General features: G+C 47.6%; 3 protein-coding genes across 4 annotated transcripts in view; 1 reads left to right on the top strand and 2 right to left on the bottom strand.

The window, feature by feature from the left end:
* The window catches only part of LOC119399421 (cytochrome P450 3A6), a 48815-nt gene extending 48027 nt beyond the window's left edge, over window positions 1-788 (bottom strand). For both annotated transcript variants that reach the window (XM_037666227.2, XM_037666226.2), the window contains exon 1: window positions 481-788. In XM_037666227.2, the coding sequence (XP_037522155.1) occupies window positions 481-557 (77 nt within the window). In that variant the 5' untranslated portion in view covers window positions 558-788. The remainder of the gene's footprint in view (window positions 1-480) is intronic.
* Window positions 789-2876: 2088 nt separating this feature from the next.
* LOC119398663 (uncharacterized) lies at window positions 2877-25723 on the top strand. The gene is made up of 2 exons (XM_037665495.2): window positions 2877-3203; window positions 25455-25723. The coding sequence occupies exons 1-2, from the start codon at window positions 2877-2879 to the stop codon at window positions 25701-25703; spliced, it is 576 nt and encodes a 191-aa protein (XP_037521423.1). The 3' UTR covers window positions 25704-25723.
* LOC125759278 (uncharacterized protein K02A2.6-like) lies at window positions 7435-9998 on the bottom strand. Its single transcript, XM_049417689.1, has 2 exons — window positions 9448-9998; window positions 7435-8820 (listed from the first exon to the last, which is right to left on the bottom strand). Exons 1-2 carry the CDS (start codon window positions 9911-9913, stop codon window positions 7508-7510), a joined length of 1779 nt encoding a protein of 592 aa, XP_049273646.1. The 5' UTR covers window positions 9914-9998; the 3' UTR covers window positions 7435-7507.
* Window positions 25724-27091: the final 1368 nt, after the last annotated feature.

The raw sequence follows: 27091 nt of genomic DNA, 5'->3' as shown, positions 1-27091 counted from the left end.
TATTTGACTTCTTTCGATAAACATATGAATTTCTCCCTCTTTAAAAATGATATGGTCCAAAAAGATTATATCTAAAAAATTTCGGCTTTCATTTGAGAAAATACAAACGAAGTCGGCGATACGTAACTGCAGTCGCTACCCATAGAGTAGCGACTGCAATTATCTCAGTGGCTTACCATCCGTGGCAGGTTTACCACACTGATATTCTAAAATTGATGTGAAGCAAAATTCAGTTCTAATTAATCACAACACACACGCAATTTTGTGGAAATAATGTTTCGAAACTAACACTGGTAAGCGTAAAAACGATTTCGTATTGTAGTCCGTTCTTTTTTTTTCAATTCAGCGACAGCTTTCACGGGCATAACTGCCAACGTTCATGGCAGCGAAAATGCCGTTAAGTAAGCAAAAAGAGGCATTTCGTTGGATCTTTTCTAAAAAGTGCTTTTACGATTTAAAGCGGGATGAAAAATAGCTTACCTTATCAACCAGCGAACAGCACTGAAGGAAGCAAAGACGATGAATGCGATAAGCAGGGCACTGTCAACGCTGAACATTGTTACTTCTAGTTCGATACGGCAATGCGTCTCGCTGCCTCGAGAGTGTCTTGGCTTACACTGGCCGGGGCACTAGGAGTGATTTCAGGACAACCATTTTTAGAAAGCAACCATGAGAGGTATTCTCTGAGAACGCGGCTTCGTGGATGGACAGATCGGCGTTCTTGATGTAAGAGCTCGCACTTCTCTTTATCGCATGCAGGTCTCGTCCGATACGTGTTTGAGTCAGAAAACTGCGACGAAGTAGAACGGCGAAGATAACGTTAAAGGCTCCGCTTGTTGTGATAGGCAACAACGGTGCGTCTTTACAAGAGGCTTTGAGATAAAGGCATGTAGCTAAGTGAAGTCTACTGACGAAGGAAATACATGCTGTCCGCGCCCGACAGCGGGTCACATGAGTACACGGTACGGCTTGCTATTGACAGCCTCGTCGATTTGGCACGCGTACGCAAAGCCGAGTGATCTGGCCCTCATTCGGATAACGTAGTCAAACAACGCGTCTTGTCTTCTTGTGTCCCGTCCATTTGCACTCAATCTACTACACAACGCGATTTATTCTGGGAATGGTTTCTAAGACCGCTATCAATGTGAAGAAATAACGCCTGATGTCGGAAATTTCAAGTCGAGAAAGCGAAGAACTGCCGCGGCGGCAAAGTGTTTCCATTGGTTAGGCAAATGTCTTGTTCTGCCTTCTCTGATAAGAAAAAAGCATGATGTCTTAATAGCCCGTACTTCCCAAAAAGCTTGATTAAATGGTGACTGAAAGAGCATGCAAAATACAAGATTGCTACAGACGGGTTGCGGCGGTCGCCTACTCTCTCTGCAAAGTCAGATGTCCTTGCAATAAAAAAGCACTAAACAATAGCAAGTAAGCATACTGTTTTATAGATGCGCAGTGAATACTTCACTACTTCAAAATCGTACTTGCAGTAGGCGCCTTAGGAGAGCTTTCAATGGCCAATGTCTCAATCGCACTCATTTCCCTCCGCCCCCACCCCTCCCCCCAGCATGGCTTACGTGTCCACTGTGAAGCGAAGCACGGCCCGCGAATGAAAAAGCAATATGAAGAAGGCCCAAAAACGCCATGGCGTTCCACTCTTAGGCCCCGTTCTCTCTAAGCTCGAAGGGAGCGAAAGTCCGCTCGCTTCGCCTCCACTGCGGCCAGAAAACGAGGCGGCGAGCCCGATCGGTCTCGGGTCATATTTTTTGCCACAGCGGTAGCGGAACGCCTTTCCGCTTGAGCAGAATTCATACTGTTGCTGCACTAGCATACCGATGAAGTGGTGTGAATATTCATGCCCCAACGTCCAAATGCCATCCAATAGTGTGGGATGTTCCCATCTACACAATTCCAAGGTGCTTGTGCTGCACGACACCCACAGCCACTAGAACGATGCAATCCTCAAGAGCCTAGTTTGGATGAAGGTTTCCAAGGAGACGAAATATTAAGAGGAGGCGCTGTAGCAGAGCGTTGTCGTGCCCCAGTATAATTCGCCTTTGTACAGTCAGGCGAATCCACCGCCATAGCTACGAGGGGCGTCCGCTTATATATCGTTTGCTGGTGCATCTCCATAAACCATCATCTTGAGCAGTTCAAAACTATTCTCCGTTTTCTGATTGCATAGCTGAAATTCGGCAAGAAGAAAAAAGATGAGAAAGTGGGCGAAGTGGCAGGCACTGACTTCCCTTTCTAACGAAGTGTAGGCAGAAGTGGCGAAGGTGGCGCCACAGCATAGTGAACACGCGCGAAAAATATTTTTTTCTGCCCGCTTTGCCGCCGTCGCTCTCCTTTTACTTTCCTCGTGTGAACTCGGTCTTAATGGCAAAGTTAAAGCACGCTCCAGGTTTCTGAGCCAGGTCTTACCCCTTACCTTTTGTGAAAGTGATGATAATGCCTACCGGCCTTTATACATCACACTAACTAATGAGCTTAAACCAAGAATCATATCGTGCATGCTAAACGCAGTGCTATAATAATCACACGGAGATGGAGAAAACTTTAAAACCGGGAAACAAGAAATAATGTATTCGTTTGCATTGCTGTTTTCGCATCCTCTAACCGTTCATCTTCCACGCACTAGTCGATGTATCTGAATTATGTTACTAAGCCGTATTATACAAGTCAAGCACTTCCCAAAACGATGCTGTGTACCCTTGGCACTATCGGTGATTGCATTCAATCCTTATTGTCCAGGAAACTTCGTAACAAACTAAATAACTTATCACTGGTCACAGGCGATACCGACGACGTAGCTAGGTGTGCCCCTTCGCGCAGTAGAAGTAGACAAGGAAGAAGTTTGGGTCCCGCATAGCCACAACATGGCAGCAGCCGCCGGGCGGGGGGAAACGGCCGCGGAGACGTACTCGTACGACCGTAACGCCGGCGACGGCCATGGGCCACTACGCGGAGCGGCGCTTCCCGCGTCCAGTTGTCCTGTATCGACGGTGGCGTTGGCGCGCATTCGCCGGGAGCTCGAGGAGATCCGGTACAGTCCGCTGACCAACTGCTCAGCGGGACCCATCAGCTCGTGCGACCTGTTCAAGTGGACCGCCACCATCGTGGGACCTGAGGAGACGCCGTACGAAGGGGGCGTCTTCCTGCTCGACGTCACTTTTCCCGAAGACTACCCGTTCAACCCGCCCATGGTGAGTATTGCTGCCGTCATGCGTAGACCAGGCGTAGGGGGGAAAATAATATTTGAGGTTTAGTTTTACAGATTAGAGGAAACTGAATAGGTGAAAATTCTATTTATTGAAATTACCGTTTAATGAGGGTCATTTAAATACCTATATGTCACGTATATGACTCTTTAAAGAGAGTCACATATGCAGCAATAAGGACTCACAAGAAAGAGTCAAATGACGTTTTTTTTTTCGTTGTTTCAGAGCATAGCTACACCGCTATAAAAGAGCGTTACAGAAGTCTGTGCCTTCAAGGTTACTGGAAGGGGAGAAAGAGGAAGAACTGCAATGTGGGCGAATTTGTTTGCTTACATTTTACCCAATCTGCAGCGCAAGCACGTACAGTGAACCATAAACGTTTACGGACCACGCGAGTGCGTGCCAAACTGACTGTCCGCACCATCTAGAGGTGCGCCACCCACCGTCGACCGGAGCGCTGAGCCGGAACCGGGTCTTCTTGTTAATCACTGGTATATCAATTTCCTACGTCCGCGCAGCGCGTTGTTGGTAGGTTGTTTTCCCTCAGTACGCTTATCTGCGGTATAAACGTCACACTTCTACTTTGATAGCAGAACTAAAGCTACCAAGACGCGCTTCGAACGGCGTGTCATTGGGCAGATATCAATTTGTAAGGAAGGTTGCAACTGCTAACAGTTATGCTCGGACTGCTTTCGAGACAAGAAGCTCGTAGGAATGGCTACCAAAGAGCGCGTCGCGTTAAATAGTTAAAGGTGGAAAATATTGGTGCCCAGTGAAAAAAAGAGACAGGCCGTCAGTTAAGGGATGGATGCGTCTTGGGCGTAGCGCATTTGTCGATCGTCGCTGACCTAGCGGAAATGTCGCGAAAAGGCTATCGGTCACGCGTTTTCTTAAATTTTGTGGTTGACTGTACGTGCTGAAAGAAAAGTGACGCAGTGAAAGAAGGAAGGCAAAGAGGGACACACACGAGCTCCCGTGTGCGCCCCTCCTTGCGTTCCTTTCTTCACTGCGTTGCCTTCCTATCAGCACTTGCGGCTTGCACTGCAGACTGAGTAAAATGTTAGTAAGAGGCTTCTGACGCTATAACGACTACGGGGACTCTAGAAGGAAAATGAAGGCTAGCCACATTAGTTCAGTGATGATGCGGTTAGCCACCCTTACCATGGTATTGCCTACGGTCGAGAAGAATCAGCTAAAGATTATGCAGGGTGTTTCAAGAAATGTGTCCAACCTTCTCAAAAAATCAGGAAAATGTGATATTTGCTCGGGGCTTTGAGAATTGCTTTTTCTGTAGCGGCAGGAATCTTAAGGTAGTTAAGGACATCATTTAGGACATTAATTAAGAAAGTTACATTAATTAACTTTTTTAATTAGTGGAGTTAGGTGATTGTGTCAAATGAGAGAATTGAAGTTCTTCATGCGAGGAACCCATCTGAGCTTTGAGATTTCGAAAAAGCGTCCTCTAGTAATTGTTGTGGCGCAATGAAATTCTACGAAATGCAACGGCTTTCAACAGCGAAAGCCATCGAATTCGGTTGAATTTTATTACTTCGTAATTATTACTAGAGGCCGCTTTTTCAAAATCTCAATGTTGGGATGGGTTTCTGGCACAAGAACTTCAATTCCCCAATTTGACACAGTCACCTAACTCCACTAATTAAAAAGTTAATTAATTTAACTTTTTTTAATTACAGTCCCAAATATTTTCTTTAACCATCTTAAAATCCATGCCACTACAGAAAAACGAATTCTGAAGGCAGCAATCAAATATCGCATTTTCCTGATTTTTTGAGAAGGTTGGACACTTTTCTTGAAACACCCTGTATTACCCACTGTGGTGGCTTAGAGGCCTTGGTGTTGCGTTGCCGAAATGGTCCCGGCGGCGTTGATTCAAGGGCACGGCGGCCGCATTTGCGAAATGTCGAAGTTCCGGTTTTTTTGGATTCGTGTACTATCGATGGTGAAGAGAAAAGCGAACAGAAGAAGGCGTGGCTTTTGGCACTCTCAGCGGAGCCTATAGGCTCCGTGCAGACGTAAATCCGCTGCCCGAGCGAAGGCCTAGGGGCAAGAAGCGCAGATTTGGCGGGATGCTCTCATGCGCTCGCAATGGGGTGAAATCAAGGGACGATTCCTTTTACGATGACTATACTTTTCGTGCTTTTCGCGCTTGGCCAGTGACCAGAGCGACGGTCCGTCCGCGTTATCAACGCGATCAGTCAGCCGCAGGTGGTGGACCGATAAGAATAATAGCATAAAACATCGCTCAGCGATTGCACGCCTGGTCGCTTCATGCTCCCGCTGTGACGGCACGAGATATTTTGGCGGGTAGTTTGTTTTTTGTCGGTTGCGCTGTTCGTAGGAATGCCGAACTCCAGGAATAATTGCTGCGTTGTTGGGTGCAATAACACCTACAGGAATTATCCGGGCACGCGTTTCTACGGGTTTCCATTTAGAGAATATAAACGGAATCAGCGTGAACGGGGGATCGCACTCGTTCGACGACAAAAGTGAGTTTTGTGAATAGATGGGCTATTTATTTTTCTGGGGGGTGCATTTGCCCGTGATTTTTGATCTGCCGATCCATGAACGATCCTGCCACGACGCCTTGAACGTGCCCCACTTCGAGGAGGTATCTGCCCTTCTTCAGGTTAGCTCCTCGGAAGAAACTATCTATATCACGTAACTCTCTGAATCAAAACGTATTAATGATTGGCTCGCTTTGCAGTGCCATTGCAGCAAAACACGAGACGCGACGACGAACTCGGCTGCATTGGATAAGTCGGCGCAGCGAATGCAGTGCCATGGCCGTATCGATGGAAAACGTTTTAAATGCGAAGCATTTCTTAGCGAACTTCTGCGACTTTGAGCGTATCTATCTATCTATCTATCTATCTATCTATCTATCTATCTATCTATCTATCTATCTATCTATCTATCTATCTATCTATCTATCTATCTATCTATCTATCTATCTATCTATCTATCTATCTATCTATCTATCTATCTATCTATCTATCTATCTATCTATCTATCTAGCCGCCTACGACTTTGTGCTCTCCTGGTCGCTTGGTTAATCGAATGTACACCAAAATTGGTATGGCCTACCATGACTGTATGACGAACATAAATGACAAGCCATAACATGAAAATCATGACACGCATGTCATGTACAGCATGATTTACATGCCACGCTCATGGTGCGCTGGCGGCCGTTTCGCTAGCTTGATAAACACCAAAATTGGTATCTTGCGACGTGACTGTGTGACGAACATAAATGATACGAGTTAACATGAAAATCATGACACGCATGTCATGTACAGCATGACTTACGTGCCACGCTCATGGTGCACTGGTGGCCGTGTCGCTAGCTTTATATACACCAAAATTGGTATCTTGTGACATGACTGTGTAACGAACATAAATAACACGAGTTAACATGAAAATCATGACACGCATGTCATGTACAGCATGACTTACGTGCCACGCTCATGGTGCGCTGGCGGCCGTTTCGCTAGCTTGATATACACCAAGATTGGTATCTTCCGACGTGACTGTGTGACGAACATAAATAACACGAGTTAACATGAAAATCATGACACGCATGTCATGTACAGCATGACTTACGTGCCACGCTCATGGGGCGCTGGCGGCCGTTTCGCTAGCTTGATCTATCCTGAAATTGGTATTGTGCGACGTGACTGTGTGACGAACATAAAAAACATGAGCTAACATGAAAATCATGACACGCATGTCATGTACAGCATGACTTACGTGCCACGCTCATTGTGCGCTGGCGGCCGTTTCGCTAGCTTGATATACACCAAGATTGGTATCTTCCGACGTGACTGTGTGACGAACATAAATGACACGCGTTAACATGAAAATCATGACACGCATGTCATTACAGCATGACTTACGTGCCACGCTCATGGTGCACTGGTGGCCGTTTCGCTGGCTTTATATACACCAAAATTGGTATCTTGTGACGTGGCTGTGTAACGAACATAAATAACTCGAGTTAACATGAAAATCATGACACGCATGTCATGTATGTGAACAGCCGAGCAGCAGGAAACGAAAGAAAGCTTTATTGCGTGATGCCGGTGTATTTGTACATAGGCAGATCAGGCTTGCGCATGCGTGGTCACTGCAATGCTTGATGACGTTGCGCCTGGTCACATCTTCCTTCCCTTGGAAAAAAAGAAAAGAAAAAGAAACGAAAAAAGAAACAGAACACAAAATGTCTAAACGAAGGCACATTGAAAAAACCACTCAAAGTTCAATTTTCACTACATCCGCTGAACAGTTTGCGTTGGGCACTCTGGGAGAGGATAGCGTTGTGGCGCTCTTCGCTGTCTTGCGCTTCTACGCAGCGCTTCTTGAGGTGCTTGCTGCTCGGTGGTGCACGGCTGCGGACTGGATTGCGCGGACGCTGTCGCGCTTTCTGGCTGCTGCGAGAAAACCTGCCCGTTTGTGGACCTGAGGTGTTGCCTCGTGCGTCGTAGATGCTGGCCGTTCTCAGTCGCAACAACATAAGAGCGTGGTGTACTTGCCGGGCCCATGACGACTGCTGGTGCCCAGGTCTTGTTTATTGTATCATAAACAGATACTGTGGACCCACTCTGCACTTCCGGTAGATTCCGGTTTGATCTGTTGTAGAAGACGCGTTGTTTTCGCCGTATTTCGTCGAGGCGCTTTCGGACAACTTCGGTCGGCACGGCTTGGGGTTCTAGGTGACAGTCTAGTACGGGCAGCTTGGTCCTCGTCTGTCGACCCATGAGCCGTTGAACGGGTGACTTTAGGCGGTCATCCCTTGGCATGTTTCTCCATTCAAGCAGGCCGCTGTAAAACTCCAGTGTTCCAAACCTGCACTTCTTCAGTAGTTTCTTTGCTTCCTGGACGGCCCTTTCAGCCATGCCGTTACCGCGAGGGTAATGCGGACTGGAAGTCACGTGGATGATGCCCAGCTGCGTTGAAAAAACACGGAAGCACGTGCTATTGAACGGGGGGCCGTTATCGCTGCACATCTTTGCTGGTATGCCGTGCGTGGCGAAGATTTGCATGCACACGTTTGTCACTGCTTCTGCCGTAGTTCGATGCATCTGCTTGATCTCGAAAAAAAAGGAATAGAAATCCACCACAACCAGGTATTCATGGCCTTCGTGATAGAAAAGATCGATTCCGACTACTTGCCACGGCAAAGTAGGTATATCGGGACTAAGCATTGGTAGCTTGGCGTTCCTGCTCTTGTACCTTTGACAAAGTTGACACGCCTTCGCTAGAGCTGCAATATCCGCCGACATGCCTGGCCAGTACATAACTGCTTTGGCTCTTGCCTTCATCTTTTCTTCACCCCCGTGTGCCGCGTGAAGCAAACGAAGTACTTCTTGCCTTTTTGTTAGCGGAATGACCAACTTGTTGCTTCTTAGGAGAAGGCCATCTTCGACGTGAAGTTCGTCGCGGTAGTTCCAATACGCTCGTGCGGTCTCAGACACCTGAAGCTTGCTCTCAGGCCATTCTGTGCTTGAATAGCTGCACAGTTCGGTCATTGTTGCATCCTTGAGTACCTCTTCCCGGATTTCCTGCAGTTGCCGATCAGAGACTGGTAGAGAAGAGAGAGCATGTACATGAAAATCCAGTGATTCTTCTTTCAGCTCCTTCTGGTTTGGAAAGCGCGAGAGTGCATCCGCTAGAAAGAGTTCTTTTCCTGGTTTGTAAACCACTTTTATAGGAAACCTTTGAAGGGAGAGTCTCATACGTTGCAATCGTAACGGGCACTCACATAGTGGTTTCCTAAATATTGACTCTAGAGGGCGGTGATCGGATTCGACGATTACTTCTGGCTGCCCTAGGATGTAGTCTTCAAACCTTGCGCACCCGTGAACAATGGCTAGCAGTTCTTTCTCGATTTGGGCGTACTTTTGTGCTTCGGTAAGCGAACGCGAAGAGTAGGCGATTGGGTGTCCACTTTGCAAAATAACTGCCCCTACCCCTTTCTGGCTTGCGTCCACGGACAACGTCAAGGGGACACCTTTCGCAAAATAGGCGAGAACGGGTGCTTTTGTTAGGCAGGCGCGAAGTGTATTGAAGCTTTCTTGGGTCTCTTGTGTCCAGACCCAAGCCGTGTTCTTCTTCAATAGCTCCCGGAGGGGGGCAGACAGTGCCGACATGTTGGGGATGAAACGCGCCACAAAGTTCATCATCCCGAGAAAAACCTGCAGTTCCTTACAATTTTGCGGTGGTGGCACGTGCAAGATGTCGTCTACTCTCCCGGGATCCAGGCAAAGTCCTTCTTGCGTGAGGATATGACCCATGTATCGAACTTGCGGCTGCAAAAAATGACACTTTTTTTTATTCAGCTTTAGGTTGTGCTCTCTGCATCTTGCGAACAAAGCTGCTAGATTTGTGTCATGCTCTTCTCGACAGGTTCCCCAAACGAGAATGTCATCCATTACAACGGCGACACCACTCAGGCCTTCCACTACCTGGTGCATTGCCCGCTGAAAAACTTCTGGGGCCGAGGCAATCCCGAAGGGCATGCGCAGAAATTTGTAGCGGCCGTAGGGAGTGCTCATGGTACATAGTAATGAACTTTCTTCGTCTAGCTTAATTTGCCAAAATCCTGAAGATGCATCTAGCGTTGAAAAGTACTTTGCCCCATGCAGGCGCGGAACTACATCCTCTAATGTCGGCATATGATAGTGCTCCCTCAGTATGGCCTTGTTCAAGTCCGAAGGATCTAGACAAATGCGCACTTTGTCGTTCCTAACTACTACTACCATGTGGCTTGCCCAGGCAGTAGGTTTAGTTACCTTTGCAATGACGAGGTCGTGCACCATTTTATTGAGCTCTTGTTTCACGCGGTCTTGAAGAGCAACCGCGACTCTCCGAGCTGGCTTGACGCTCCCTCGTGCGCCTGGTTTGAGCTCGATGTGGTACGTACCCAGGCAGCACGCCGCCATTGGAACGATCTTGGCCCAACGTCGGCAAAAGGCGGCAGCAATATTGGCCCCACGTCGGCAAATCACGCTCGCGCTACTTTCACCCGCATCGGCCCGACGTCGGCTAGCCGCCGTTGGGCCGAGGCGGGCTTGCCGGCTTCGGTCCGACGTGGGCTAGCCAGCGTCGGTCCGAGACGGGCCTGCCGTTATTCAGCCGATGATGGCAAGCCGTCATTGGGCCTATGTATGCTAGCCGATGGTGGCGTGGTGTCGGCCCCGCCGACGTCGGGTACGAGAACGGATAACTGGGCTAGTTTGTGGGAACTCATGTTAAGGCAGGTAGCGCAAAGAGACACGGACACAAGCGAAGAAGCATTGGTGCCATGTTCGAAAAATGCTTCCTAATTAGAACGACTGCTCCACTGTTGTCTTAGTGTGCGATTAAGACCCACAATTCTGTCCTGTTGCACTTATTCTTCGCTTGTGTCCGTGTCTCTTTGCGCTACCTGCCTTAACATGACGTCGGGTAGCCGCCGGCGTGACCGTTTACACCCGTTATTATGTTTTAGCAGTGGTGGCTTACCGTGCGTTAAGTACGGTAGTACTGTACCGTCGTGGTCTGCACGTAGCTAGTTTATATGGAGACACCAGCGGTAGTTGCTCGATGCGTAAAGTAACTTAATCAGGCAGGCTGATACACGTGTTATAAAGTAAAATGGCTGCGTGCCGACCACGGCAGTTCGGTATTACTGTGGTTACTGTACCGTAAGCCAGCAGCGCTAAAATAGACTATTCGCGGCCCAACGGCATTCATCGACTGCCATTGGTGCCATGTTCGAAAAATGCTTCCTAATTAGAACGACTGCTCCACTGTTGTCTTAGTGTGCGATTAAGACCCACAATTCTGTCGAACCGTGCAAGCCCGAGAACGAAAGTCAATATTGTCTCTAAGACAACTAAATTAATGAAAGGCCTGCTGCACCAACTATGCATGCGTCTGAGAAATTAAGGAGCAACACATTTGCAAGGTGATAAACACAAATTTATTCACAGATATGAACACACGCCAGCAGTTCCGGAATAATTATGCCATAATGGAATATCTAAACATTTATAGATACCGCAGCCAACATCTAAAACAAACCCACAGCCACCGTATTCCTCAAAAAAAGCAGGACAATCCTAATCGAGAATGGGGTCAGGCGCAAAATCATAGGCGTAAGCAGGGTTCCCCTTCAGAGGGGAGGCGGGGGGCTAAGGTTCATCGCGGCGCCCCCCGCTCCCTATTAAGTCAGCGTGTTTGGAAAACCTTGCGCCCACCTCTTCTTAGGTGACTACGGGGGCCGGCCGCCCCCCTGCCCCACTGTGCACACACCTATGGGAAGTGTTACAATCTCTTCAAGGTTATGCGCGGCACATTCACTATAAATATTGCCGCAAGTCTTATATTTCATGAGTTGAAGCTTCAACTCATGAAATATAAGACTTGCGGTAATATTGAAAGAACTAGAACGGGCAAAAATAAGAATAACGATTAACGAAGAATATCTTAGCTGCTTGCGTTTTGCGGACGATATCGCGCTTTTCAGTAACGACGGTGCCGAATCACGAAAAAAATTCTGGAGATGTAAACGATAATATAATAATAATAATAATATCTGGGGTTTAACGTCCCAAAACCACGCTATGATTATGAGAGACGCCGTATTGGAGGGCTCCGGAAATTTTGACCACCTGGGGTTCTTTAACGTGCACCTAAATCTAAGTACACGGGCCTCAAACATTTTCGCCTCCATCGAAAATGCAGCCGCCGCGACCTTCGGGTCAGCAGTCGAGCGCCCTAACAACTAGACCACCGTGGCGGGGCGAGATGTAAACGAAGGCAGCATTACAGTAGGATTAAAGACGGACCCCAAGAAAAGAAAGATAATGTTAGGCGGCTTTCCGAAAAAGCGAGATTAAGAGTGGCAACTACACTAGAAGATTGTGTATATGCGTGAGCTAATTACGAGCAGAGGAGCACCCCCCCTCCCCCCACGTTCATTAAGTTCACCAAGCAACGGTAGGCATTCGCGACACATGACTGGCAATTAAACTAGCGTTATCCTTTAAGCGGAAATTGCAATTTTTTCAGTGATAATTTAAGGGCCAAAAAGGTGGATAAACTGCTGCACGCGACGCGAAAAACATTGCGAGCGGTACCACAAAATCCCATGAACTCTATATCTAAACAAGGTAGACACGCGCGCATTCCTAATCTAAAGGTAGGATTGTAACAGAAAGGAATTGTGCATAAAAATCACTCACGTGTGCCCGTTGGATCGCTAAAAACACGAGCGAATCAAAAATGCAAGCGCACCATATCAGAATACACAAAACACGATGGTCAATGGAAAATACGCGATAAGAAGAGAACAAAAATCTGATGACACGTAACAGTAGTGAACACGTGGCCTTATATGAGGTGAGCGAGTTCAACATGGAAGCAAGGGGGCCACTGGTTTCTCGCTGCGGTGATCTCTGCCGAAAACAGTGCCGGAATCCTGCCGCGTATCCGTCTCGTGCACGACTTTGACTTTCCACCAGACATGTCCGCACACCGCACTTCTTGAAGAATTCTGCTGGTCGGAGTGAAAAAAACCTGCTCCCGCAGCTACGATTGCCCCTCCGTCGGGACGGCCACCCTACCCTGCCTGGTCAAGCGAGTTTCGCGACAATGACGCTGAACGAGGGGAAGGCAGGGAGGGGGGGGTAGAGGTTGAAGAAGAAAAAAAATACGAATTCTCCCTTCTTGAAAGCAAGGCTCAGCCTACCACAATGGTGTGCGTTCCCCCCAGCATTTCTATGGGCATGCCGTTTGAGAAAGGCGTTCGTGGAATTTTCAATGCATCGCTTGTTGCCACATGTCGCTACATAATAATAATATCTGGGGTTTAACGTCCCAAAACCACGCTATGATTATGAGAGACGCCGTAGTGGAGGGCTCCGGAAATTTTGACCACCTGGGGTTCTTTAACGTGCACCTAAATCTAAGTACACGGGCCTCAAACATTTTCGCCTCCATCGAAAATGCAGCCGCCGCGGCCGGGATTCGATCCCGCGACCTTCGGGTCAGCAGTCGAGCGCCATAACAACTAGACCACCGTGGCGGGGCACATGTCGCTACATGAAAACTTTGCGTACACCACGTTGGAGCCCCATTTTTTCATCGTATTTCGCGTGCCATAATAATAATTTTATGCGACTATTTCTGAAAGCACGTGGGAAGCAATCGTTGAGCGAGATTTTTACTTGAAAAAGATATGTATGTCACAAAATGGACGGCAGCGAAGCGCAAATGCGAACTGAAAAACACGTGGCAAACACGTGTTTGTCAGTTCATTAAAGATGGTCAGCGGGCTAGTTGATTTGTAAACATGCAAACTACAAAACGTGTCTTCACTTCGCCCGGTCTTTTTTGCACCATACCTATTTTTCTCAAGTAATGAACCAACTAGCTCAGCAACACCCCTTGCTGAGCTTTTTACTATTTTCATAAAGTAAAATTATGTGACATCACTGAAGCAAATGCGCTTGTTACGCTTGACCCAAACACGCGCGTGAGTAAATATGTGTAAACACAGAGATCGGTAACTGTCCGTGTAGTATATGAGCGCCATCGCCACACATTGAGCGGCTGAAAGGATATAGCGCTATAAATATGATGACAGGCTCGATTTATGCACAGAATGAGTATTCACATAAAACTTCTTCCGCTAAAAGCATTCGTGCGGGAATGTTTGGGTGAATTTTGATGCTGGATACATTAGTGAAGTCGGCCGACCAGTGGCAAAAACATTTACGAAACAGAAGTACTTCGAATTTGGCCCATGAAGTTAATGGTATGTGTTATAACGTTTCAACATTTTTTGATAGCGCTGAACAACTGGTCAACGAAGTGGCTATCTAATTTGAGTCAGTTATTCTTCTAAAGACCATCTCTTTATGGTTGAAAAGTGACTGTGCTAGTGGTAGTTGTTAGTCATTGTCATAGCAGAAACTAATAAGAGAATGCAAGCTATTCAGTCGGCGATACTTCGCGCTCCGAGTCGTACGTGCGGCATTAGGACGGTACAATATTTGAACTTTGTTATTTGTGCTAGTACAGCAATCCATGTAGCGGTATTCTGCAGCTTAAGCTACAAATATTCAAGCGCCTAATGCTCTATTGCATTACGATTATATCCTAGGCGGGCGAGCTGCCGGGCGCTTCTTCGGCGGGCTAAAGGTAGAGCGCAACGTCGAGGTTATTCTCGTCACTGACGGCCGGCAACACGGCGTGCAGCGTCGTTGAGGGGCTTCCGTGAACTAGTTTGAACGGAGTCATATGTGCGCCGTTTCTTACACTGCCGTGTTAACTTCAGGTTATGTGCCGAAGATATTATGGCGTCCCATGTCATGTGTTCGACGTACACTACATTGCCAGCATGTCGGCGAGGGTTTCATTTAGCCGCTCGGTGAGGCCATTCGCCTGCGGGTGATGTCCGTCGGTGACTTGTGTGGCTCTATTTCAAGATGGTTTGCGTTAGCTCTGCCGTAAAAGCTGCACCTCTGTCGGTGACGAGGACTTTTGGAGCGCCGCGACGCAGGAGGACGTTCTCAACAGGGCATGTATAACTGCCTGAAGGGAGACAAGTTCCAACATCGTCGATAAGCCATCGGCTCCGCCTATGTCAGCTGAAGCACGGCAGAATGACGGCATGCTCGGCCCAATGTTGCCGGTGAAAACCATCGGCTCGGCCGATGTCGGCGGAAGTACGGCAAAACGGCGGCTAACTCGGCCCAATGTTGCCGATGAAAGCCATCGGCTGAGCCGATATCGGCGGAAGAACAGCAAACCGCCGGCAAACTCGGCCCATTGTTGCCGGTAAAAGAAATCGGCTAAGCCGATATCGGCGGAAAGACGGCGGAACGCCGGAAATCTCGGCCCGATGTTGCCGGTGAAAGCCCGACACCGGATGGAAGGCGGTAAAATCGGCCCAATTTTGCCGGCGAAAGACAACGGCTCCGCCGATATCGGCGCCAGGCTGGCAATGCTGGCCAGAGGTGGGGCCGCGCACAGCCGCCGTAAAACCAATATCGGCCCGACGTTGTGTGCTGCCTGGGTAGCACCCTTCAGCTCCCCGAGGCCTTGGAATACATCATCGAAACCGGCACTTGGGTCATGGCTTGGCAGTGCGTCGACTGCGCGTACGCGGGATATTAGTCCTAAGCGCTCTGCAACACCGCCACTCACTGTTACCGGCACGGACTGGGGTACGATGAAAAATTCCACTTGACAGGTCTGAGCCATGTACGAAGTCGGTAAGGTGATTTTACTCAACGCTGTTTGCTTATGGCCGAAAAAAGCGCGCAAGGTGGTCGAGCATGGCTGCGCCGGCTGCGTAGTTAGTTTCCGAAGCGTCACCTCAGGCATGACACAGCAGTTAGCTCCCGTGTCAATTTTGCATTCAATCGCTGAACCAGCGATAACAATTTCGCCGACCAACGGTCCTCACTGGAGATAGCATATGCTTCTAGGGCTCTTAGAAAGTACTCGTCTTCAACTCCTAAAACAACCTGCTTCACTTCGCGTGCGGCCGATCTAGGTGTTTGCTTTGGCTGCCGGCACACACGAGCGAAATGATTGCTTCTGCCGCAATTGTTACAGTGTTTGCCCTGCGCCGCACACTTTCCATATTTGTGTTTTTCAAGACCGCAGCGCGTGCAAGGCGCTGTATTCTCTTTGATTGCGGCAATTGTCGGGTTGTCCGTTCTGGCTCTGATTTCTAGTAGCTGTTCTTTTGCTTGTTCCCTTGCGCGGCACATTTGCACTACTTTTGAAAACGAGGGGTTTTCCGAGAGGAGCTTCTGCTGGAAATCCTTATCTTTGATGCCAAGAATTATCCTGCTCCGAATCAGCCGTTCTTCAAGCTCGCCGAATTCGCGTCTTCCCGCGAGGATTCGCAGCTGCGTAAGCCAGTCATTGAACGACTCTCCCTCTTGTTGGTCCCTGGAGCCAAATCGGAATTCGTTAAAGTGAGGTTCTCAGACGGCTTGAAATTTGCCTCGAACTTTGCTGAAATAATTCTGAGGTCTTTTTTATCGTCTTCGCTGTCGAACTTGAACGTATAGAATGTTCTTCTCGCGTCCTCGCCTATTGTCATCAAAAGGGTTGCGGCTTGAACATCCTTAGGCTGCTGGCTCAGTCCCGTCGCCGTAGCAAAAAGGTCAAACTCACGTTTCCATGCGGTCCAGTTGTAAAACGTGTCCCCAGACATGTCTAGTGGCCTCGGTGGCTGCAGCAGTGTTGACGCCATTCTCGCGACGGGCGTTTCCGGCCGGTCAGTGGGTTCATTCATTGCCGACTTGCGGTGGTATCAAACGAACCACCGCCCCCACTTCTGACACCATGTGAACAGCCGAGCAGCAGGAAACGAAAGAAAGCTTTATTGCGTGATGCCGGTGTATTTGTACATAGGCAGATCAGGCTTGCGCATGCGTGGTCACTGCAATGCTTGATGACGTTGCGCCTGGTCACAATGTACAGCATGACTTACGTGCCACGCTCATGGGGCGCTGGTGGCCGTTTCGCTAGCTTGATCTACCCCGGAATTGGTATTGCGCGACGTGACTGTGTGACGAACATAAAAACACGAGTTAACAAGAAAATCATGACACGCATGTCATGTACAGCATGACTTACGTGCCACGCTCATGGTGCGCTGGCGGCCGTTTCGCTAGCTTGACCTACGCCGAAATTGGTTTTGCGTGACGTGACGGTGTGACGAACATAAATAACACACGAGGTCAAATGAAAATCATGACACGCATGTCATGTACAGCATGACTTACGTGCCACGCTCATGGGGCGCTGGCGGCCGTTTCGCTAGCTTGATCTACCCCGGAATTGGTATTGCGCGACGTGACTATGTGACGAACATAAATAACATAAATAAATGAGAATCAGGACACGCATTTTCCTTAGTGACATACAAGACAGTGTATGCAGCTCTTTGCTGGCTGCTTCGCATTACATCGATTCCCACAATGCGTGGGATCTGCCGGCTTTTTTTTTCATTCAGCGGCCGTGACAGTGCAACTGCTGGTATCGCCAGTTTCAAGCTGCCGCTGAGTTCACTGCCGCATTAGCCGGAGGGTGATAAGCTGTGATTGTTTATTGAGCGAGACGGCCCGCGTTACACGTGCGCAGTTTCGCTCAACGGGTTCGTCACCTCCGTTGTTCCCCCCCCCCCCCCCCAACTCATGCATTTTATGTAGCCGCGTTCGCCTGAGGATACACGAGGCCTGGCGAAAAGCACACGCGCTAACGCTACGTTCTCTGATGGCGCGTTCACACTGAGACATTCGGCGGCGAGAGCGCGCGGAATACGCTTCGGCGGCAGCGAGATCCGCCGGAAAAGCCCATTCCGCGCCGATCGGTCCTGGACCGATTTTTGCGGAAGCTGCCGCCGGATTCCCTCACCGCGAGCCGATCGGAACGCGAGTCGAACATTCGAAAAATGGCGGCGCGCTTGTGATATCGCAGTCGTCGAAGCCCGCAGCAACGGTGAAGTCTTTCGTAAGCATCCTGTAGCTCTCGATAACTGTCAAGTGTTGTCGCGATTAGCATCTTTGCAATACATCATCGCGATCTCGCAAAACGGGTAGCATTACCTCGGCTCGATCAAGCTTCTCATGTCTTGCAAATCAGGACGAACCAACCACAACTGCTTGCGTCGTTTCTTATTCGGCGAATGCATGTTTCTCCTCGTCAGACATCGCCAGAAAGCTGCTTTCCAGCAGGCCCAGCAGCTCGACGACCGTGCTCCTGTTTATGCGCTTCGCCATAACGAAATGCGAGCATAACGCAGAGCGCGTTGCTGCCAGCGTTCCTTCGTGCGAAGGGACGATGACAACTAGGCGCCCTAGTTTCGGCGGAGCGGTTGCTAAGTAGTGTGAACAATGCTGAATTTCGGCGGCGAGCGAATTCCGGTCGCTGTGGCCGGCGGATTCCCCAGTGTGAATGAGCCATGACAGCTGCTAACAATTTGACGTCTTTTGGAAGCAAACTGGAAAGAAAACGCCTCAAGCAGAGCACCAAAAAACGGCGCAGTGGCTTTCCGCCGCCTGCGTCGTCTGCTCCCTTATCCCGCCAAATCTGCTTAATGCCGTGGCAGCTTTGACGCTGGCGGCAGCGCGCGACTATGGCGGCTCCTAACGTATGCACGGTGCCCATAGCGTCGGTCGGTTAGTCCGAGGACACGTGTCCAACTCCGATATGCCTTAGTCTATCGGTAGGTGAATCGGTGCTTTCAGTCGGCGTCGCCGCAGCGCTAGAGTCCGACTGGCACTATCTCAGCGCGTGTGCTTATCATCAGCCAGTAATCCGACGGAAAGTACAGATTCTCTCAGTGATAGATCTCGGCATGTCGAAGTTGGACTCGTACCCTCAGGCTCGCCGACCGAGGCTAGGCTGCACTGACCATGCCGAAAGACACGCTCTCCGCGGTTGGCGTTTCCTTTCATCGTGGTAGTATATGTTTTCTGAAAGTGCATACCGAGACAGGCATCATTTTCGTGTCATGCCTTTGGCGCATAAGACTCCAGAATGTAATATTTATTCAATATATTCAAGCTAAACTGCCTATAAAACGCTCTCACTAAATGAAGGCTTTGTGGGGTCTAGAAATCTAGCATTTATTCTGAGCGTTCCATTTGCGCGCTTGTGCGTGCCGTTGTTGGCCTTGGCCTTATTTTACGCCTCGAACCCCTTATGACCCTGAGCTCATTAGTATTGATGAGAAACGACAGACAATCAAGCCTAGGAAAGTATAGGGGGCATAATTTGTAATAATTATGTTATAAATGGGCAGAAATTGAAGTGGACGAAAAGACAACCTTCCGCCGGCAGGGACCGCACCTGCGGCCTTCGAAAAATAATAATGTCGTACGACGATTTATTATGAGAAAGCAGTGTCCTAAACAGTCGAGGTAGCACCGGCAGAACATGAAGGTAGATCGCGCGCACAGCAAGAACAGACGCGGAACCTCTTCTTACAAATAATAATATCTGTGGTTCAACGTCTTAAAACCACGATATGATTATGAGAGACGCCGTAGTGGAGGGCTCTGAAAATTTCGACCACCTGTTGTTTTTTTACGTGCACCTAAATCTGAGTAATCTATGAATTACTCAGATTATGAGAGACGCCGCAGTGGAGGGCTCTGAAAATTTCGACCACCTGTTGTTTTTTTACGTGCACCTAAATCTGAGTAATCTATGAATTACTCAGATTTAGGTGCACGTAAAAAAACAACAGGTGGTCGAAATTTTCAGAGCCCTCCACTACGGCGTCTCTCATAATCATATCGTGGTTTTAAGACGTTGAACCACAGATATTATTATTTGTAAGAAGAGCTTCCGCGTCTTCATAGATTACGAGAAGGCATTTGATTCGGTGGAGACAGGCACGTAGGCAAGGGGGGGGGGCGGGGGGCCCGGGCCCCCCCCGAAATTCGTCCAGCCTTTTATATTCCCGGGCAACTTTTCGTCTTTTTACCATGAAAAGACTTTCTTTCGAATAATAAGGCCTTGCCCCCCCCCCCCCCCCCCCCCGAAAAAAAAATCCTGGCTACGTGCCTGGATGGAGACATCAGCAGTCATGCAGGCATTGCGGAATCAAGGCATCGACGAAGCCTATATAAACATAATGGAAGAAATCTACAGCGCATCCACAGCCACTATAGTCCTTCATAAAGAAAGTGACAGAATCCCAATAAGGAAGGGCGTACGACAGGGAGACACGATCTCTCCAATGCTATTCACCGCGTGTTTACAGGAGGTTTTCAGGGCCCTAGATTGGGAAGAATTAGGGAGAAGAGTTAATGGAGAGTATCTCAGTAACCTGCGATTCGCTGATGACATTGCATTGATGAGTAACACGGGAGACGAATTACAGCTCATGATTACTGAACTGGATACGGAAAGTAGAAGAGTAGGTCTGAAAATTAATATGCATAAAGCTAAAGTAATGTGAAACAATCTTGGCAGAGAACAGCGCTTTGCGATAGGTGGCGAGACGCTGGAAGTTGTAAAGGAGTACGTCCACTTAGGACAGGTAGTAACCGCGGAGCCGAACCATGAGAGTGAAATAACTAGAAGAATAAGGATGAGATGGGGCTCATTAGGCAAGCATTATCAAATCATGAATGGTAGTCTACCACTATCCCTCAAGAGGAAGGTATATAACAGCTGCATCTTACCGGTACTTACCTACGGAGCAGAAACCTGGAGACTTACAAAGAGGGTTGAACTTAAATTGAGGACGACGCAGCGAGCGATGGAAAGAAAAATGATAGGTGTAACCTTAAGAGACAGGAAGAGAGCAGAGTGGGTCAGGGAACAAACGGGGGTTAAGGATATCATAGTTGAAATTAAGAAGCAGAAATGGATGTGGGCCGGGCACGTAGCACGTCGGCAGGATAACCGGTGGTCATTAAGGGTAACTGACTGGATTCCAAGAGAGGGTAAACGCGTGAGGGGAACACAGAAAATTAGGTGGTTAGATGATATTAGGAAGTTTGTAGGTATAACGTGGCAACAGAAAGCACAGGACCGGGTTGATTGGCGGAACATGGGAGAGGCCTTTGCCCTGCAGTGGGCGTAGACAGGCTGATGATGATGATGATGATGAAATCTGAGTACACGGGCCTCAACATTTTCGCCACCATCGAAAATGCAGCCACCGCGGCCGGGATTCGATCCCGCGACCTTCGGGTCAGCAGTCGAGCGCCATAACCACTAGACCACCGTGACGAGATAACAAGTCTGTAATTCGAAAGAGCATAGTAAACGCTTCGAAACTTGAACCTTCCAAGTGTGTAAGGTGTCGAACCTTCGACCTCTGAAGTAAATGAGGAGTCGACCTCCAAACCATGTAAGCGTGTGCGTTATCAAACCCTTGACATTGATGAAACATTAATAGTCATATGTATTGAAGAAAGGTGATTATTGATAGGTGGTTATACAGGGCTGATTGCGATTGACAAATGATCGAAAGAGATAAGCTGCTACGCAGGTGCATGGGCGCTGGTGTCGTCATATCTAGTTAACAGTGGTAAGAGACTATAACGAGCGATAAGGATCGGATTCGTTCGTAAGTGATCGAGTCCGATGGTAGTCCGGTGGCATTCGATGTAGTTCAATAAGATTTTATTTATTTATTTTTATTTACAGCATACTGCGGTCGAAAGACCAAGCAGGGGGGCATAACAAAAAGTGATTCACAATGTAACTTCAATAAAAACAAAGCTCAAGTAATAAAAAACATGTTAACGCAGTAGAACACAGGACAAAAATTGAACAAAGCAAAATGGGAGCAAAAAAATGCAAAACGCAACTAGAGAATGCAAATCAAATACAACGTCAGACAGTCTGAGATTTTGAGTTTCACGGTTAAGAACAGAAATATACATAGTTATCAAACTCAGGATTTTGATTATCACAGAATGCTACAAAAGGTAACGCGTTCCAATCATTGATGGTCCGAGGAAAGAACGAGTTCATGAAAAGATTAGTACGTGCGAAGTAAGGTTCAAGAGTGTAACTATTTGTTTGTCGAGTTTGTCTTGAAATTCGATTTCTTACATAAGTTTCTGGACTAATGTTAAATTTACGAAAATAAAGTGAGTGTAGAAATTTCAGCCGGGCAACTGCTCTTCGGTGTTGTAAAGTAGGGATGTTATTAATGGCCATGATCATTGTTGGTGAGTCATTTCTGTGGTAGGCATTAAAGATAAAACGAACCGCCTTTCGCTGTACCATCTCAAGCTTCTTAATATCTTTCTTTAGATGTGGATCCCAAACGACACTAGCATAGTCTAACTTTGGTCTTATAAAAGCATTGTAGGCCAACAGTTTGATTTCTGATGGTGCTGTTTTTAATTTATGCCTAAAAAAACCGAGCTTTCTAGAAGCAGATGAGCATGTTTTATTAATGTGACTTGACCATGTTAGGCGGCTGGTAATTGTGACGCCTAAATATTTATATTCGTCAACCTCAGTCAAAGGACGATTGTTAAGATAATACATATAATTAAAACGGTGTTTCTAATTTGTTATATGCATGACAACTGATTTATCACTATTTAATTTCATTGACCAATCTTCACACCACTTAGAAATGGCACACAGGTTGGATTGCAGGCATTCCTGATCATTCGGAGCAGTAATTGTTTTAAAAAGTATGCAGTCACCTGCAAAAAGCTTTATGTGTACTTGTGATGTGTCTATTGATTTAACAATGTCATTTATATACACTAAAAAGAGAATAGGTCCCAGAACACTGCCTTGAGGAACTCCAGAGGTTACTGGTAGAATACCAGACATGCAGTGATTTACTTTAACATATTGCTTGCGATTTTGAAGGTAAGGACGGATCCAATCAATGAGGTTAACAGGTAGGCCTAGAATATGTAATTTAGAAATGAGTTTGCTGTGCGTGACAAGATCGAAGGCTTTACTGAAATCTAGAAAAATAGCATGAATTTGATTTCCCGTATCAAGCGACGACGCGAACTCATGAATTGTTGCCACTAGTTGCGTTGTGGTCGTTAATTTTTTTCTAAATCCGTGCTGTAATGGCGATAGCAGGACGTTTTCTTCAAGAAATGTGGTGATGTAATGTGTGACTATGTGTTCTAATAGCTTACATGATGTACACGTTAAGGAAATAGGCCTGTAGTTTGCAATGTTTAGGCGATCCCCTTTCTTAAATACCGGTACTACACGTGCCGTGCGCCAATCCTCAGGAATGAAAGAATTTTCGAAGGAGAGACGAAAAACGTTTGTTAAAATGTGTGCAACGGGTTCGGCATACCTGCGCAAGAATGTGTTAGGGATATTATCGGGACCAGCTGAAGATTTAGTCTTTAGGTTAAGCAGCAAAGAAAATATACCCTCATAAGTTATGAACTCCGAAGACATTGCTGGAAGAAGGTTTTCATGTGGTGATTAATGCTGGGGAGCAGAAAATACGGAGCAGAAATATCTGTTAAACTGATACTGATACTGTTTTGATTATCACTCTCATTTGATAGAAAGGAGCGTACTTTCTTCTCCGTTTGCTGAAGCTTTCAGGCATTCGATATTTTAACGCCTCAGTTGTACATGTTGTGTCGCGCATCACGTGATACTACGTGTCACTTCATTCGGCGCTGCTCACTGGTGCGATCACGCCGCACGTCTCGCTGTATATGTCGTCGGCAACGTGAGGACGCGCCATTGGGCGCGGCTGCACACGCATATTAGGCAACCGTAAAGATTCTGTGTAATTTTTTATATACAATGTGGCGTAAAGTGCATCAATACTCCGTCGCTACGCTTCCGTCGAGGTAAAATTGAGGTAATGAAAACATTCACTGAAGCGCCGATTAAATCGCGTTCATATGTTTCAAAGGAGCACTTAGTTTCATGTTGTGCTGTGGTAGGCTCTGTTACGCAGTATGCTGGTAGAAAGAAGTTTATGCAAGTGGGGCGCCATTTGCACTTTCAATGGTCGTGGGTGTCGGGCGTTGCTACTACAGTGCGACATGAACACGAAGCCAGGCAAAGTAGGCTGATTTCAGGGTCCATCTAATTTAAGTCGCACAGCCTATATTCACGTGCTCCATTAATAACTCAATTTAGTACGTAGCGATTTGTCATTTCGCGGTTTATCCCATCACGTCAACCAAATGACAAGACCAGCACAGCGTCTTACTCGAATCCGCGCACGGGTGCAGTTCCCATCGTCTCTGGTGATTGTCTCAGAGCGACGTAATCTGCCGATTTTTCAGTGGTTGTTCATGCATCAAAACACAACTCCACCTTGCTCAGACGAGTTCTTCAGAACTTCTGCTTGGGATGAAAGGGTGGTATTACATAGTCGAATGAGTGTAAATAAGACTACGTACAAGTACATGGGGCCCCCGCCCAATGAAGATTTCTTCATCATCCATTACCAAAGGCGACTATAATGATAGAATGTAGTGGACACGGTAGAGGTATTGTGCGCGACGTTCTGTCCACGTCTGAGCAAGTGAGAAGCCATTGCCTCTGCGTCCTGTTGACTACCCTGAACCAGGACTGAAAGAGAGCAGTGAATCCCATTGCGTGATACAAACGGTAGGAGCCTCCTCTGGCCAAGAGAAGCTTACCGTGGACAGCTGTGGCTGTGAACTGCTGCACCTGTCGATGCCCATTCATTGTATTCAATTGCACGCAGACGCGTTGATTTCTCATTTAATCGCGTGACGGGATTGAAAAATATTATTGATTATTTAAGGTAGGGAAATGGGAATAAGGGGTAGACTGGGAAAGGACAAGCAGGTGCGTCCCTATTCCAGGACACCAGTTATCCTGGCTAAGCACTCCACCTGGTCCAAGAGGCATCTTTGGACCTCCAGGCCCGGTCGAGCGAGGAGGATCTCCCACGGCTCCCCAGTGTAAATAAGTAACATAGACGAGTTTGCCTCCTGTGGTTTTGGTGCGCATTGCCACCTCACGTGAGGCGAGTGGGGCGTGGTTTCAGCCAGATCGTGCACTACAATATACACTATTACGATGGAAAGCATTCCTTCATAACGGTGGATTAGGGCAATGGATGCTGGACAGCTTTTGAGTGGGGAGATGAACACAGGCGTTACTAAAAACTGTCTACTGTGCGAACACCTACAGAATTTACATATCTCCCTAGCTGTTTTCACAACATAATTGTTAGTAACACCTGTCCCTGTCTGCCTCGTGTTTTTTGTCAGTCTCTAATTTGTGATTGTTGTAATGCTTGGCCAAGCAGCCCAGCTAACCTGTCTAACCCTAACTCTGTCTAGCCCAATGAACGGGATCTTTGTGCACTTTGCCTTTCCAAACAAACGCTTAACATGCGTATTAGGTGTACGCATACACACTTTGGCAGACCAAAACAACGTAGCTGCTCACCGACTATTCGGCGTGTTGCGAGGGTACGCTTGCCTCGCGGCATGCTCTTGTGTTTCGCATTCCATGATTATAGGCCTTATGTGTATCGACGAAGGTAGTGCCTGCAGAACATTGCGGAAATTTGTGGTGGAAATATTTCACCTTTGTAATATAGCCCTTGGTGTGCCGAGCGAAATATATTGAAATTCAAATGAGCTATTGTTTGGAGGTCTCTATATGCTAATAAATTGCAGCCCCACGTATATACTCATTCAGATGTTTCTTGATGATGCGAGTCCTTTGTGTAATCCTTCGCAGGTCAAGTTCACCACCAAGATCTACCACATCAACATCGTGGCCGACCAAGTCATCTGCCTGGACATCCTCAAGACGCACTGGACCCCGGCCTTGACCGTTTCGGACGTACTGCTCTCACTATGGTGCCTGCTGAAAGAGCCATACGCGGATGATCCAGCCGACCAAAAGGTCGCCGCCGTATACAAGGAGAACCGCACTCTCTACGAGAGCACGGCACGCAAGTGGACTGCCGAGCATGCGAAGCTTTAGAGGCGCGTCAGCTTCCGGAGAACAGGTTGGCAACAGCTTGAGGAGGCTGGCGGGGGCAGCCCGCGTATGCGCACCCAAGGGCGTTCCTTGCGGTGCGCTGGCGATGAGCCCCGTTAAAATAAATGGCGGCTATTGGTGCCAAGCGATCGCTGCAGATCTCGTCTTTCCATAGTTGGTGTATAGATGTCATAGGCAGGAAATGCCAGTGTGAAACTTATATGCACGCTTAGCATCACATGATACTGGAGCTCGATACGAAATACCCTATCAGTTGCGTGAAAACGCAAATATGTGTAGGCTTATATATCTCTTCTTTACGTTAGTCAAACATTTTCCGTACTGAGGTAGATCCTGCTGTGGCGACAGGACGGGTGTAATATAGATGGTCAGAATGGCTCATGGGCCAGTTTGTGATTCATGTAGTTACGTGCTCGTATTTCAAGTGTAACGTAGATCTACTAAGTAGGAGGTCGCGGCTTGTCACTTCCATGGCTCTCGTATGCGTGCGCTGCGAGGATTTTTCGGATTAAGATTTGTCGCATTTGCATTGTTCAAGATGAGCCCGATGAGCTGGAAGATGCGTCTTGCTAGAAGCTTTCGTTGCGTCACAATGTTTAACTTACACGGGAGAAGCAGGTAACCAACTATTTTCTTATGTTACAAAAACGCACATTTTATTGAACTTTTACATTTTCGGCTTCGACGTACACTTTTTTATAAAACAGAGAAAGTAGCGACCATGGCCGCTGGAGTTGGACCACAGACAATAAGATCAGCGCTGACTCTGCTACATTTCGTCATCTCTTTCTTCCTTTTGCCGGTTCATACTACATTGCAGGTGAGTAAACCTTTAGTTAACTGTAAACCTTTACTGTGCAGCCGCTCCACGTTGTAGGCTGAGCTTCTCTCAACGCTCGACAATATGAACCTCTCCGACACATACACCATCATTGCAGACGAATGCAAAGAAAAAAATTCGGCAAATCCCACGCCTTGTGGAAATCTCTTTCATGCGAAGCAGTCAACGAGTAATTCTGTGCTGCATTTTTTGGCCCTTGAGCCAAGCTTTACGAGGTGGATAGACGTGTTCTTCTAAGCGTAATAGTTTTGTGCACATCGTGGGCTTACCAGGCACGTCGACAACACTGGATTCAATTTCTCCTGGTTTTATTAACGTTGCACCAAAGGAACGAGCCCCTGAAAGTTCTCTTCTGGCGTTTAAAGCCTACCTACGGTATTATCTAACGTCAGCATTCACCTTAGAACACATACGTCAGTATTATCGAAATGAAGTGCAATTTACAATGCGATGATGTAAAAGTCACGCGAACGTGTTAAAGGGCTCGTTCCGCAGAAATTCCGGTGTCGACGTTGGTGCCGCCGTCGTT

The sequence above is a fragment of the Rhipicephalus sanguineus genome, chromosome 7 (assembly GCF_013339695.2).
Source record: "Rhipicephalus sanguineus isolate Rsan-2018 chromosome 7, BIME_Rsan_1.4, whole genome shotgun sequence".
NCBI lineage: Eukaryota > Metazoa > Arthropoda > Arachnida > Ixodida > Ixodidae > Rhipicephalus > Rhipicephalus sanguineus.
The sequence above is the reverse complement of the archived record's forward strand: the minus strand, read 5'-3'. Positions and strand labels throughout refer to the sequence as shown.